This window comes from Trachemys scripta, chromosome 4 (genome assembly GCF_013100865.1).
Source record: "Trachemys scripta elegans isolate TJP31775 chromosome 4, CAS_Tse_1.0, whole genome shotgun sequence".
Lineage (NCBI taxonomy): Eukaryota > Metazoa > Chordata > Testudines > Emydidae > Trachemys > Trachemys scripta.
Window position 1 is genome coordinate 71,156,231 of NC_048301.1, and position 15,493 is coordinate 71,171,723.

Genomic DNA, 15,493 nt, shown 5'->3' on the forward strand with positions numbered 1-15,493 from the left:
CCTCAAGGTGTTGTAGGGTAACCAGATGTCCCGATTTTATAAGGACAGTCCCAATTTTGGGGTTTTTCTTATATAGGCTCCTATTACCTCCCACCCCTGTCCCGATTTTTCATATTTGCTGTCTGGCCACCCTAAGATGTTGTATGTGGCGAAGTACTGGTAAATGACAATATGTGGCCCTGCAAGCTATGCCATCATCTCGTTAACAGGACAAAAAAAAAGTTATTCTACCGCACTGTTAATATGAATGCTACTGAGGCGTCTTACCATGTGGCTTTGTGCATTGCCTGAGCTGGTAAGCTGCACAACATAGGTGAGAAACTACTACTTCCAGCTGCAAAGGATATGTGTGGTGATGATAGAAGAGAAAGCAGCATCACAGCTAGACGTAATCCCACTTTCTAATGACACAGTTTCACACCATATTGCAGAGATGGCCACTGATATAAAAGAACAGCTCCTAAAAAGTGTTTGTCAGAGCCCATATTATTCAATTCAGATAGATGAGTCTACCGATATATCAAATGCTGCATAGCTACTCATGTATATTCGTTTTGCTACAGCAACAGAATTAAAAGAGGAATTTCTGTTTTGCCATCCACTTCCAACATGAGCAACTGGTGACGAGCTTTTTAAACTATTAAATAATTTTGTCCAAGACACAGGCCTTGATCGGGGACGTTGTTTTGGAATTTGCAGCAATGGAGCATCGTCTAGGACAGGATGGTATAGTGGACTTGTGACAAGGGTACAAGAAGTGGCCCCTACAGCAACCTGGAATCATTGTATGATCCACAGACAGGCACTGGCTTCTAAGAAGATGGCAGAGGAGCTCAGCAATGTTCTCTCAGTTGCAATAAAAATTATAAACTTTATAAAGTTGTGCCCGGTTAATTCAAGGGTTTTTGCCATTTTATGCGAAGAGATGGGGGCAAACTTCACACAGTTGTTGTTACATGCAGATGTTCATTGGCTGTCCAGGGGCAAGATGCTGACAAGACTATGTGAACTGCGTGAGGAAGTCCATATTTTTCTTGCTGATAATAATTCTCTACTTGTACAGCATTTCAGTGACACTTGGATATCCTTGTTATATCTAGCTGACATATTTGAGCAACAATTTACTGAATATGTCACTTCAGGGACGAGATGCAAATGTTTTCATCGTTAATGATCGAATAGCAGCATTCATTAACAAACGTGAACTGTGGCCTTCAAGTGTGCTGCAGGGATCTGTGTCCATCTTTTCAATACTGGAGGATGTTGTGGAACAATGCAGTGATCTGTCAGTTGACAGTATTCAGGACGTAATTATTCAGCACTTAGGGAGTCTGCAGGAGCAGTTTTGTGAATACTTTCCTGAAGTGGGTAAAGACAAATGTAATCAATGGATCAGGAACCCATTCAGCTTTAAGCCGAACCCCACAGAAGAGGAGGAAAGCCTTATTGACCTGTCAAGCTCCAAGGAACTGCAGCACAAGTTTTCACAAATGCCAGTTGCAGACTTTTGGTTATTGGTGGTTATCTGAGTTTCATGAATTAATACACTGGGTACCTAAAGCCCTTATTCCCTTTTTATCCACCTACCTATGCCAGTCAGGCTTCTCAGTATTAAGTGCAATCAAAACAAAGTATGGCTCCCGGCTTTCTGTTGAAGATGACTTACGGTATGTCTCTTCCTTTCTACACTGCAACCCTGAATTCCACTACTTTGTACAGCAAGGAAACAAACACACCCCTCCCACTGATAAGATAGAACTGATTTGATATTATACTGAATTAATATATCATTGTTTGGTGACATGTTTCTAAAATGTTTGCAAAGTTTTATTTTAGCTGCTTCCATTTGTACTGTTTTTGAACTTAAAATTAATACTTCTGAAACTCATATTGATCTAATTGATCAAATCTTTACTTTTTTATTAATTTTTTGCAACATATAGGATTTTCAGTTTGTTATACTGTTTTACTAAACTATGGAAAGTAGTAGTCATTTTTTTTCATAGGTCACCAAGTCTCACTATGACAAATTCTGAGAACCCTGCTATAGACATAGGATAACCCAATCTGATTTAGTCACTCTGAAAGGTAATGTGGTGCTGTGGATAAGATTGGGATTTATCATGTTAAGGTATGTCTATACTGCAATTAGACACCTGCAGTTGGCTCATGCCAACTGGCTCGTGCTATGGGACTGTTTAATTGCTGTGTAGATGTTCAGGCTCAGGTTGCAGCCGAGCTCTGAGACCCTCCCACCTTGCAGGGTCCTAAAGACAGGGCCCCACCTGGAGCCTGAGCAGCTATACTGCAATTAAACAGCCCCTTAGTCTGAGCCCTATGAGTTTGAGTCAGTTGGCGTAGGTCAGCCACAGGTTTTTCATTGCAGCATAGACATAGCCTAACATGACAAACCCCAATCTTGTCCATGTCACCACACAGAGTGACTAAATCAGTTTGGGTTGTCCTATCTCTATAGGATAAACCATGACCCTCTCCAAAAGCCAGGGATAGAATCCAGGATTGCTGATCACCAGAATTCTACTGCTGACTAGTATACCTACCCTTAAAGACTGAGTTCTGAGCCTGCGGTGGCCTTGCATAAGGTCTCAGCTAACTTATTTTTAAAATGAGGGGAGTCTTCAGCAGCAATTCCTAAACATCTTCTAATTTGGGGTTCAAAGGGTTAGTCAACAATAAGTGTATTGAATTGCATTGGAATTTAAAACAAAAGTAGGAAGAAGTGAGATTTTAATTAGTTGTCTGGTCTTTCCAAGTCCAGGAAGTTTCCCTATACACTACATGGGTATTTGTTGAATCTCTCTCACTCTTGTATTTCTTTGTCTCCAGGAGTGAGTGACTGACAGAGCTCAAGCCAAAACAGATTTATCATCAAATTAATTCAGCGGGTTCATCTTGGAGCTAATATTTACCATAATAACTAAAAAGTTATAAAATTCTCTACAGACAAAAACTACCGATTTATGATGATAGTCTAGTACAGATAGGGCAACAATGTGGACAAAAAACAAGTCTCAGAGTGTTTCAGATTTCTTGGCGAAGCAGACAAAAAATGAGCAAACCAGTGAAAAATTGCCAAAGGGGGTGATTTTTAAATTCTTCTTATTCTCTCTGTATCAATTAATTTTTTTAAAAAAGCACCATGAAAAATTCAAAAGTGCTCAAAATTTACATTCTATGTTTTATTTTTTGCCACGTCAATGAGACTTTTACAAAACAAAGGTTTGAAGTTCTTGTTAAAACTGAACTTTGTGATGCAACCTTAGCTAAAGTGCAACTACTGCATAATAAACGACTGAAGATTTTACTGGGAAAAGTTGATAGTGGTGTCAAGTTGTCTTGAGTAGCTCACAAGTGTGAGTGCCAACCTCAGGGCAGACTGCCAAAAAGCAGGGCACAAACCTCAAACTAGTTGTGAGTTCTATACTTAGATTTCACCAACCAAGTAATAAGTGTGAACTCCTCAAGCACTATGGCAGCCTGAACATGGAGTCTCAGATAGTTCCCTTCAGTACTCTGGTCTATTTTACCACCCAAGCTGTCAGGGTTCCCTCCCCACTCTGAACTCTGGGGTACAGATGTGGGAACATGCACGAAAGACCCCCTAAGCTTATTTTTACCAGCTTAGGTTAAAACTTTCCCAAGGCACAAGTTCCAACTTGTCCTTGAACAGTATGCTGCCACCACCAAGTGATTTAAACAAAGAATCAGGGAAAGGACAACTTGGAGTCCTATTCCCCAAAAATATTCCCCCAAGCGCTACACCCCTTTTCCTGGGGAAGGCTTGAGAATAATATCCTCATCAATTGGTACAGGTGAACACAGACCCAAACCCTTGGATCTTAAGAACAATGAAAAATCAATCGGGTTCTTAAAAGAATAATTTTAATTAAAGAAAAGGTAAAAGAATCACCTCTGTAAAATCAGGACGGTAAGTACTTTACAAAATAACAAAAGATTCAAAAACACAGAGGATTTCCCCTCTAGGCAAAACTTTAAAGTTACAAAAACAGGGATAAACCTCCCTCTTAACATAGGGAAAATTCACAAGCTAAAACAAAAGATAATCTAACGCATTTTTTTGCTATTACTTACTATTTCTGCAATACTAGATGCTTAGTCCAGATATGCTTAAGGAGATGTATTTTTTCTGCTCTGGTTCCTTGCTGACTCGAAGAGAACCAAACAAAGACAAACAAAAACCTTCCCCCACAGATTTGAAAGTATCTTCTCCCCTTATTGGTCCTTTTGGTCAGGTGTCAACCAGGTTATCTGAGCTTCTTAACCCTTTACAGGTAAAAGAGGAATTAACCCTTTACAGGTAAAGAGGAATTTTATGCTACCCTTAGCTGTATGTTTATGACACAAGCAAACCTGCGTTTGTGACAGATGGTCCCTTATAACAAAAATCACAACAGTGTTCAGGTTACTCCCAATCCCAAAGGACCAGATACTTATCCCCCAGTTCAATTGCACCTTAGACCTCACACCAAAGATAACATTTGTATCCAATCCTATACTTAAGATTTATTAACTAAGAAATAAGAGAGTTATTTACAAGGTTAAAGTAGGTAAACATATACACACAAATTAGTTATAATCTTCGGTTCCAAAAAGTATTAGAAGGTGCTGTGATATGCAAGCTTTCTATGTCCTTTAGAACTAACCAAGGCTAAGCAGATTGGGGATCCCTTGCTTATGCTTAGAAACTTCTGCCCTCTCTAAACTCCAAGCAGTATAATGATACAGGGATTTTTATTCCTTTCCCCCATAGTTCAAACTGATGGGATAAGTGTTTGCGCCTGTCTCCTCTTCATGGGGGGTGTGGGACAATCAACAAAATCTTTGTACTTTGATGTTTTACAGTGGCTCATTTGGTTTCAATGGGCCTTCTTGTGTGCGGGACCAGCATGTTACATTAATTAAAGCTTCTTTCCTGTTTGGTGAGTTACACAATTACTGAGCTTTACAATGCAAACACTCAATATAACTGTGTACCATGGGATACAGATGTTATAAGTAAGATCAATGCATGCAACATCCTACCAGCATTTCATCAAGTCTAAACATTAAACACATTCTTATAAACTTAACATCTATTGTAACAATGCTAATACACAGGTGAGCCAGACTGGTTTCCAGCTACGCATCTGTCATTGTTCCATGAGGCCTAGGGGCCTTGGCATAAGCTGGCACCTGGTCTCCCAGCATCAGAAGTGAAAAATGTCAGGGGAAATCATAATAATAGGATTTCACTCAAACCAAACTAGAACGATAATACTTGTTCTTTTAAATTATCTTCCATGCAAGGATCACAATGCATTTCATACACAAATTATGTGGGAAGATTCATACAGTTTAAGGCCAGAAGGGACCATTAGTCAGAGGTCATTAATTTTCACCCTGTTACCCCTACATTGAGACCAGTAACATGCATTTAATAAAGCATAACGTGTTTGGTGAAAGCACATCTTCCAGAAAGTTATCCAGTCTTAATTTGAACACAACAGGAGATGGAGACTCTACCATTTACCTTGGTAATTTATTCCAATAGTTAATTACTCTCACTGTTAAAATTTTTTGTCTAACTTCTAATTTGAATTTCTCTGGCTTCAACTTTTAGCCACTGGTTCTTGTTATGCCTTTCTCCACTACATTAAATAACGCTTTAGTGCTGGATATTTTGTCACTATGAAAGTACTTACACGCAGTAATCATGTCACCTCTCAATCTTCTTTTTGATAAGCTAAACATATTGAGCTCCTTAAGTCTCTCACTGTAAACCATTTTCTTCAGCCGTTGAATAATTTTTGTGGCTCTTTTCTTCACCTTTTCCAGTTTCTAATTATCCTTTTTAAAATGTGAACACCAGAACTGTACACAGTACGCAAATAAGTTTCACCAATACCATATACAGAGGTAAAATCACCTCTCTGCTCATACTCCCTACTCCCATGTTTACGTAACCAAGGATCACATTAGCCCTTTTTGCCACAGAATTCACTTGGACTCCCAAATTCTTTTCAGAGTCACTATTTTCCAGGATACAGTCCCCCATTCTGCAAGTATGGCCTGCATTCTTTGTTCCTAGTTGTATAACTTTGCATTGGGTTGTATTAAAATGCATTTTCTTTGAGGCTTTGCTTAAGAAGCAATCCAGATCACACTGTATGACTGCCCGGTCCTCCTTATTTACCTCTCTGACAGCCAGTCTTCGTGTCATACACAAATTTTATCAGCTGTGATTTTATATTTACTTCCCGAACATTGATGAAAATGTTGAATAGTTTTGGGTCTCATACTGATCCCTGTAGACCCCCACCAGAAACACCCCTATTTAATGATGATTCCCCATTGATAACTACTTTTTGAGACCTGTCAGCTAGCCAGTTCTTAATCCATTTAACATGTGCTCTATTGATATTGCATAGTACTAATTTTTTAATCAGGCTGTAGTATGGTACTCAGCCAAACACCTTATAGCAGTCTAAATATATTAGATCTATGCAGTTACCTTTTTCAGCCAAACTTGTAATCTCATCAAAAAATTAAAATCAGATTGTTTGACTAAACCTATTTTCCACAAAACCATTTTGACTGGCATTAATTATATTCCTATCCTTTAACTCTTTACCAATTGAATCCTATAATCAGCTTATCCAGTATTTTGCCCAGGACTGATTTCAGGCTAGCCTGCCCAGGTCATCCCGTTTGCCCTTTTGAATAGTGGAATAATATTAACACGCTTCCATTCTTCTAGAATTTCCCTAGTGTTCCAAGATTTATTAAAATTAACACCACCAGGTCACAGATCTCCTCAGCCAACTCTTTTAGGACTCTTGGTGAAAGTTATCCAGGTCTGCTGAATTAAAAATGTTTATCCTTACTAGATGTTGTCTAACATCCTACTCTGTACTAATGAGCTGGAAAGTACTTCATCATTCTCCTATGATATGAGTACATCATCCTGCTGCTTTCCAAATATAGAAAATAAATGTTTACTAAACACTTCTGTCTTTCCGGTATCGTTATTAACAAATTTACCATCTCTATCTAGTAATGGGCCTACGCTATTCCAAATCTTTACCTTCACATGAGGCGCTCATGCCTTAATTCAGGGGTCAGCAACCTTTCAGAAGTGGTGTGCCGAGTCTTCATTTATTCACTCTAATTTAAGGTTTTGCGTGCCAGTAATACATTTTAATGTTTTTAGAAGGTCTCTTTCTATAAGTCTATAATATATAACTAAACTATTGTTGTATGTAAAGTAAATAAGGTTATCAAAATGTTTAAGAAGCTTCATGTAAAATTAATTTAAAATGCAGAGCCCCCGGGACTGGTGGTCAAGACCCAGGCAGTATGAGTGCCACTGAAAATCAGCTTGTGTGCTGCCTTCGGCATGCGTGCCATAGGTTGCCTACCCCTGCCTTAACTGGTTCAGTGATTAATGAAGAATACTTGTTCCCAAGCCATGCAATAGGTCTAGAGAGGGCAGATGGGAACTCTACTCTTTCTCAACTTTGTTTATTATTTTTACATACTATACATAATAGAATACTATTATTGTATAGCATCAAGAGTGTGCTAAGTGCTTAACAACAGACATAGAAAGGCATCCGCAGCCCCAGAAGAGCTACAATCTAAATTTCCAATATGATCAAACAAATGAGGATGTCAAATAGTAGAGAGGGAACAGAGCATGGAAGGTGGAGAGCAACAGCAATTCAGTTATATGCACATCCTGGCAATTCATTTACAATTATATTATTCTTTTTTTTTTCCCTCTCTCTCTCTCTCTTTTGTTTTAAAGGGGTTTCTTATTGCCTTTTATTTGCTTACTTTCCACTCTCTCTGGCTTAGGACAATTTGACTGAAAAGGGAAATATAGTAAAAGAAATAATCAATTCCAGCAATGTGGGTTTCCTTCCTTCCACTGTTGTTTTTGTTGAGGAGGATGGTGTCATCATATTCCTTCTCAAAAGCTCAGGCAAATTTCAGGTGTTGGAACAGAGAAATCAAATCTGATGACAAGAACTAATGACAGTGTAGAGTAGCTACTACTGGGCCCAGCAAGACTCTGGAGCACAGGAGGTAGATAGTACTGGACCCCCAGAGAGGAGGCTCTGAAGTGCAAACTCAGCAGTGTTGGGCCTGGATTGGGCCCCTCCATACAGTTAGAACAAGGGTAGTTTTCCATTTTCTTTTGCTTCAGAAAATTATGCTGTCTCAGCCACTTCTTATTCTTGTACATCACAGACATTTTTTTTCATTCATAGGCTATATCTTAGAGAGGAAAAAGAAGAAGAGCTACCGGTGGATGCGGCTGAACTTTGACCTTTTGAAGGAGCTGTCATATGAAGCCAAGCGAATGATTGAAGGTGTTGTTTATGAGATGCGGCTTTATGCTGTGAATTCCATTGGCATGTCCCGGCCTAGCCCCGCCTCACAGCCCTTCATGCCAATTGGTGAGTTTCATCAAAATGGTACATTATGACTTCAAAGAAACAGATAAATGAACTTTCACCTTCTCATTCCACCTCTCTAAAAAGAAAAAATGATTACTTTTTTGAGACAGCTAACTAGTCATTTGATATTTTCTCTCCATTCCATACTTCTCACCCTTTTTTCTTTATAGAGACAATGTGGGTGAGGTAATATCTTTTATTGGGCCAACTTCTATTGGTGAGAGAGAGACAAGTTTTCAAGCTTACACAGAGCTCTTCTTCAGGTCAAACCTTTTTTCTTTGTAATTTTTCTCTTCTCTTTCTCCCATTTCCCTTTCCTGGGAAGCACAGAGGTTCTAGTTTCGTGAAATTGCTGATGAATTTCTAGCTGTTATAATTAGAAGTGTGAGAGCCAAGGCCAGGTCTGGAGAGGAGAGGGAACTAATTAATAGCATTTTCCCAGCCCCTCTCAGCTTCCCTTATGGGTGCAAATATCATAGTATCCCACCTCCTTTAATCCTAGCCCCCTCCAGAGCTACAAGGCTAGTTGATTAAGAAAATATCCAAGGAATTATTTTCTATAAATAATTCCTCTCAACCCAGCAATACAGTGTCTACAGCAGTCCCTGAGCTGAGAGCAAACTGTGAGAGTCTCCAGGAAGCCAGCCATCTGAGAGCTTTAGAAACAGCAGTAACAAAAATACCAATAGCTGGAGTCTGAAATGACTAAAGTAGCCCAATCTACAGACAGTAGCCAGGGGGAACAGTCTTCTGAAGGAGACAGTGTGAAAGCAAAAGACCATTGCAAGGGGCCAGGAGGGAAGGATGAACTGCAAGAGGGGTCTGTTAAATCTGGACTTCAATCACCCAACAGTTGGGCTACGGAGACAGAAGGGAAGCAACAAGAACTATCAAGAGGAGCTACTGAACAAAAAGGTCCAAATTTTTCATGGAACAGGCAGAGATTTACTAGATTAGGGATAAAGCCAGAGCCCAGTGCTTCAGAGAATAGTATTTGGGTTTGCAGTATGTATTGTATGGTCATATGTGCTGCTAATTACCTTTTCCTCCTGTGTATGCTGCCCAATCTTTATCTCATTTTGAAAATGAAGGCTGTTGATGTAATGCAGAAACAGCAAGGAACTGGTTAAAATCTGATTTTTTTAATAGCACCATGAGCTACAATGCTAATAATATAATCTACATTTATTAAACAATGTATTAAACTGTACTGATCTTACAGTATAATTGAAATATTTAAAACAATATTTAAAATGTTCAAAATATTCCAGAGCTGTTCAGTTTATGATACATACTTGGTTTGGGAAAAATACTTTATTTAAAATATGTTCTGCCATACCATATTACTTAAGTGGTATGAGAATGAACCACTGTATTAATACTTTGGTACACAGTTTACATCCTCTCACATGTATTAGGTTCTCTGCAGTCCTTTTATGAAATGTGTCCCAAATAGAGTATCTTTTTCACTAGGGATATAAAATGCTAGAAATACACAATTCTGCAGTTCCAACCTTCAAGTAACTCCTCAGAGCATGTGCCCTGGGGATATCCTACTTAAATATCTATCTGGATGAAGCAGGGGTCGGATAACAACAGCTGGAAAAATTCTCAATACAGTATTTTGGTCATGCAATGTGTGACTTTAAGCAAGTTCACTTTCAGCTCACATTTTTGAACTATGGGTTTGGTACTGGTACCCAAATCTAAGTTTTGTTTTCCTGAGGCCTATTCGTGTCTCAGAACTCTTTAGCAAGACTTTTCTTTGTTTTTTTTCAAACTAGTAGAAAAGAAGTACACCCAAAGATAAGATGAGATGCTAGGACTGTATTTAACTGCTGTTCTTGCTGAGCTATGAAGTGCAGAAGATTCACAAGGCAAGAAGCCCCTGTTCTGAGGGGGAATGCTGATAAATGTAGCAGAAGTGAAACCCCTTGACACCAAAATGTTTTTTCCTCATGTTTCTGTTTCTATTGCACAGACCAGATCTAGTTGCACTTGTAAATAAATATGGATACTATAGGCCATTTTCACCACTGGGGTAAGCCAACAAATCACCACTGAAGTAAAATGTGTTACACCAATTTATGCCATTGATGAATTTGGCCCTATGTGAATTTTGCCTGGTAATAGTCAAGTCATAAGTGCAGTATACAAATTGTACAGATATTGTTTTTCCTGTTCCCCTGCTCTCCTCAGCTGAAAAGCTGATTCATTTCTCCAGAGCTCTAGTCTCTTCATCAGCTTTTATCTATAAAGGAACTTATGCACAACAACTGCTATCTATCTAGACTTCCTATGTTACTGTACAAGTATCTTGTATTCCTCCCAGTCCTGGTTTTAGTCACTGATTCTTCCATCAAGTGGAATGATAGAGGTTAAATTTTAGAGCTAGGTTTTGATATGATTCTATATAATTTTCCCCGCCCCCCCTTAGTAAGATAATTCATACACTGATCACTCCCTGTACATCTACCATGTTCTCTCACTTATACTTCTATATTTCAGGATTTTACTTTCTACTTATTTTCTTTTAGCTCCCCCAAGTGAACCAACCCACTTGACAGTGGAAGACATCTCTGACAGCACTGTTACCCTGAAGTGGAGACCCCCTGAGCGGATTGGAGCAGGGGGACTAGATGGCTACAATGTGGAGTACTGCAAAGAAGGATGTGAGTAAGCCCTAGAACACCTCTACCCCGATATAACACGGTAAAGCAATGCTTCGGGGGGGCGGGGCGGGGCTGCAGACTCTGGCGGATCAAAGCAAGTTCGATATAACGCGGTTTCACCTATAACGTGGTAAGATTTTTTGGCTCCCGAGGACAGCGTTATATCAAGGTAGAGGTGTACCACAGTATCGATTGAGCGTTATCAGTCAGAACAGAATAACGAAAATATCACCATAACTACTACAGCTTCACAACAGCAGCACTACAAATAAGTACATCCAGCATCATTACATAAAGCTTACCACTAACGATGGCGGACGTGATCCTAATATAATTATCAAGCATTGCCACATTTACTTCAGCATTCTCATAGTACTATGATATAATCATATCAAGCATAACATTGTTGTCACACCATCATCTTCACAATAATCATCACAAACGGTACTTGCAGTTAACCACAGTATTGCAAAAAGACTCAGTGCATCACTGCAATCACCATCTTAGCATTTCTGCAGCATACAATGCAAGTCAAACAACCCATATCATCTCTACAGACAACACATTAGCAATGTCTTTTTGTTCTATGTATGTACAACAACCAGCACAATGGGGTCCTGGTCCTTGACTATGGCTCCTATATGCTACAGTAATACTAATAAAATAAATACCATATCACCACGAGGCCTGGTCTACACTAAAACTTAGGCTGACCTAGCTCCATTGCTCAGGACTGTAAAAAATGTTGCACCCACAGCACCATAGTTAGGTCAACCTGCCCCCCCCACACCCTCCCCATGTAGATATGCCTAGGCCAAAAGAAGGATTCTTCCATCGACCTAGCTACTGCTTCTTGGAGAGGTGGATTATCTTTTTCCACAGAAAAACTGTTTCTGTCAATGTAGGAAGTATTTGCACTAGGGCTGTCAATTAATCGCAGTTAACTCACACGATTAACTCAAAAAAATAATCACAATTAAAAAAATTAATCATAATTAATAGCAGTTTTAATCGCATTGTTAAACAATAGAACACTGATTGAAATGTATTAAGTATTTTTGAATGTTTTTCTATATTTTCAAATATATTGATTTCAATTACAACACAGAATACAAAGTGTATAGTGCTCACTTTATATTATTTTTTATTACAAATATTGGCCCTGTAAACATGATAAACAAAGGAAATAGTATTTTTCAATTCATGTCATACAAATACTGTAGTGCAATCTCTTTATCGTAAAAGTGAAACTTACAAATGTAGGGGGTTTTTGTTACATGACTGCACTCAAAAAAAAAAAAAAAACAGTGTAAAACTTTAGAGCCGACAAGTCCACTCAGTCCTACTTCTTGTTCAGCCAATCACTAAGACAAACAAGTTTGTTTACATTTATGGGAGATAATGCTGCCCGCTTCTTGTTTACAATGTCACCTAAAAGTGAGAACAGGTGTTTGTATGGCACTTTTGTAGCTGGCATTGCAAGGTATTTATGCGCCAGATATGCTAAATATTTGTATGCCCATTCATGCTTCCATGCCGATGACATACGTTAAAAAAAATAATGCGTTAATTAAATTTGTGATTGAACTCCTTGGGGGAGAACTGTATGTCCCCTGCTCTATTTAACTCACATTCTGCCATATATTTCATGTTATAGCAGTCTTGGATGATGACCCTGCACACATTGTTCGTTTTAAGAACACTTTCACTGCAGCTTTGACAAAACACAAAGAAAGTACCAATGTGAGATTTCTAAAGATAGCTACAGCTCTCGACCCAAGGTTTAAGAATCTGAAGTGCCGTCCAAAATTTGAGAGGGACAACGTGTAGAGCATGCTTTCAGAAGTCTTAAAACAGCAACATTCCGATGTGGAAACTGCAGAACCCGAACCACCAAAAAGAAAAATCAACCTTCTGCTAGTGGTATCTGACTCGGATAATGAAAATGAACATGCTATGAATGGTCCGCACTGCTTTGGGTAGTTATAGAGCAGAACCTGTCATCAGCCTGGACGCATGTCCTCTGGAATGCTGACTGAAACATGAGAGAGACATATGACGCATCTGGCACGTAAATATCTGCAAGTTGGTGACAACAGTGCCATGCAAACACCTGTTCTCACTTTCAGGTAACATTGTAAAACAAGAAGGGGCATTATCTCTTGCAAATGTAAACAAACTTGTTTGTCTGAGTGATTGGTTGAACAAGAAGTAGGACTGAGTGGACTGGTAGGCTCTAAATTTTTACAATGTTTTATTTTTGAATGCAGTTTTTTTGGTACATAATTCTATGTGTGTATGTTCAGATTTCATAGTAAAGAGACTGCACTACAGTATTTGTGTTAGGTGAATTGAAAAATACGATTTCTTTTGTTTTTTATAGTGCAAATATTTGTAATAAAAAACAAATATAAAGTGAGCACTGTACACTTTGTATTCTGTGTTGTAATTGAAATCAATATATTTGAAAATGTAGAATCAAAAATATTTAAATAAATGATATTCTATTATGTAACTGCATGATTAATTGCAATTTTTTTTTAATTGCTTGACAGCCCTAATTTACACTACAGCACTACAATGGTGTAACTGCAGCGCCACAGCTAGGCCACTGTAGTGTTTCTAGAATAGACATACCCTTAATTAAATACCAGTTACCCTAATCTTACTTGATACCACATGTCTATGGTTATCAAAGTATTACTGCAGCAAGTCTAGAATCCTCATGTTCGTGGTATCTTCACAACATCACCATTATCATGTCATCAAATCAACTACTGCAGCAGCATCATAATCATAATCACCACAATCTTTATAGCATCAACATGGAATAATGGAATATAGAATCTTCTCTGTTACCAGTCACCATTGACAAAGCAGCTGTATCTCCTAGGGTCACTGTAGTACCACGTTACTATGGTGATGCCATGTAATCTGTATTAGGTTTTTCTAAAGTATCTTATCGCCCTAGTATCTGTTCACTAATGATAATCACTGCAGAGTTACCAGAATCACTGTTACATCATCACAGCCTGACAACAGTGCTCTTAGCATCATGACTTCTATGCTGTTAGTATTACTGAAGAAGAACTAGAAATTCTGTCCTACTGCCAACAACTTGTAAAAATGCAGAAAAAAATGGTGATAAATTCCATTATTTGCACTATTGTTGTTAGAAGCATGTTTCTGTCACCATAGTATCTGAGTACCATATACATAGTTAAGGGATATATCAATTTCAGGAAAGAATTAACTTAACTCACTGCCTCCCTGTTAGAGCCACTCCCTTCCACTTTTATGAAATCAGTTGCAAAGAAAGCCCTCAACAGTCATCACTAAACTTCCTGAAGAGACAGTCCTAAAAAAACTAGAGGGGACTTTAATTTAGAAAGTTTGTATTATTTTAAAACAGAAACCCTTTACTTGCAGCTACGGAGTGGGTTCCAGCTCTTCAGGATCTAACTGAGAGAACATCTGCACTCATTAAAGATCTGGTCACCGGGGACAAACTCTACTTCCGTGTCAGGGCTATAAACCTGGCTGGTGAGAGCGAACCAGCACTAACCAAAGAGCCTGTTACCATCCAAGAGATCCTGCGTGAGTATCTGGAGTGAACAAGTATCACTTATCTATTTCCTTTAGGACAATTCTAATAATGTCCTTTAATGGAAATTATGCAGCGTTGTTGTAGCCATGTCGGTCCCAGGATGTTAGAGAGACAAGGTGGGTGAGGTAATATATTTTATTGGACCAATTTCTGTTGGTGAGAGAGACAAGCTTTCCAGCTACACAGAGCTCTTCCTTAGGTCTGGGAAAGGTACTTAGAGCGTCACAGCTAAATACAAGGTTGAAGAGATAGAATGTGTGCTAACTACTTATGCTAAACTAAGGGACCCTCAGGGTGAAATGGCCCGTTAACATCCCAGTAGTAATAGGACAAAAAGGGGGGTTAGTGGGTTAACAGATTGTTGTAATAAGCCATAAATCCAGTGTCTTTATTAAGACCATGATTTTTTAGTGTTTAGCAAAGTTAGGAATTTAAGCTCCTAGGTTTGTCTTTTGAAAGCATGCATGTTTCCTTTGAGGATGGGGACTGATAGGTCAGATATAGAGTGATCACTTTGTGGAAAGTTTTCAGAGTAGCAGCCGTGTTAGTCTGTATCCGCAAAAAGAACAGGAGTACTTGTGGCACCTTAGAGACTAACAAATTTATTAGAGCATAAGCTTTCGTGGACTACAGCCCACTTCTTCGGATGCAAGAAGTGGGCTGTAGTCCACGAAAGCTTATGCTCTAATAAATTTGTTAGTCTCTAAGGTGCCACAAGTACTCCTGTTCTT

At 38.8% G+C, this 15,493-nt stretch overlaps 1 protein-coding gene across 10 annotated transcripts in view; it reads left to right on the forward strand.

The window, feature by feature from the left end:
* The window catches only part of MYBPC3 (myosin binding protein C3), a 120,153-nt gene that overhangs the window by 74,764 nt on the left and 29,896 nt on the right, over positions 1 to 15,493 (forward strand). For all 10 annotated transcript variants that reach the window (XM_034769449.1, XM_034769448.1, XM_034769442.1 and 7 more), the window contains 3 exons: positions 8,295 to 8,483; positions 11,021 to 11,155; positions 14,585 to 14,752. In XM_034769449.1, coding sequence (XP_034625340.1) covers positions 8,295 to 8,483; positions 11,021 to 11,155; positions 14,585 to 14,752 — 492 coding nt within the window. The remainder of the gene's footprint in view (positions 1 to 8,294; positions 8,484 to 11,020; positions 11,156 to 14,584; positions 14,753 to 15,493) is intronic.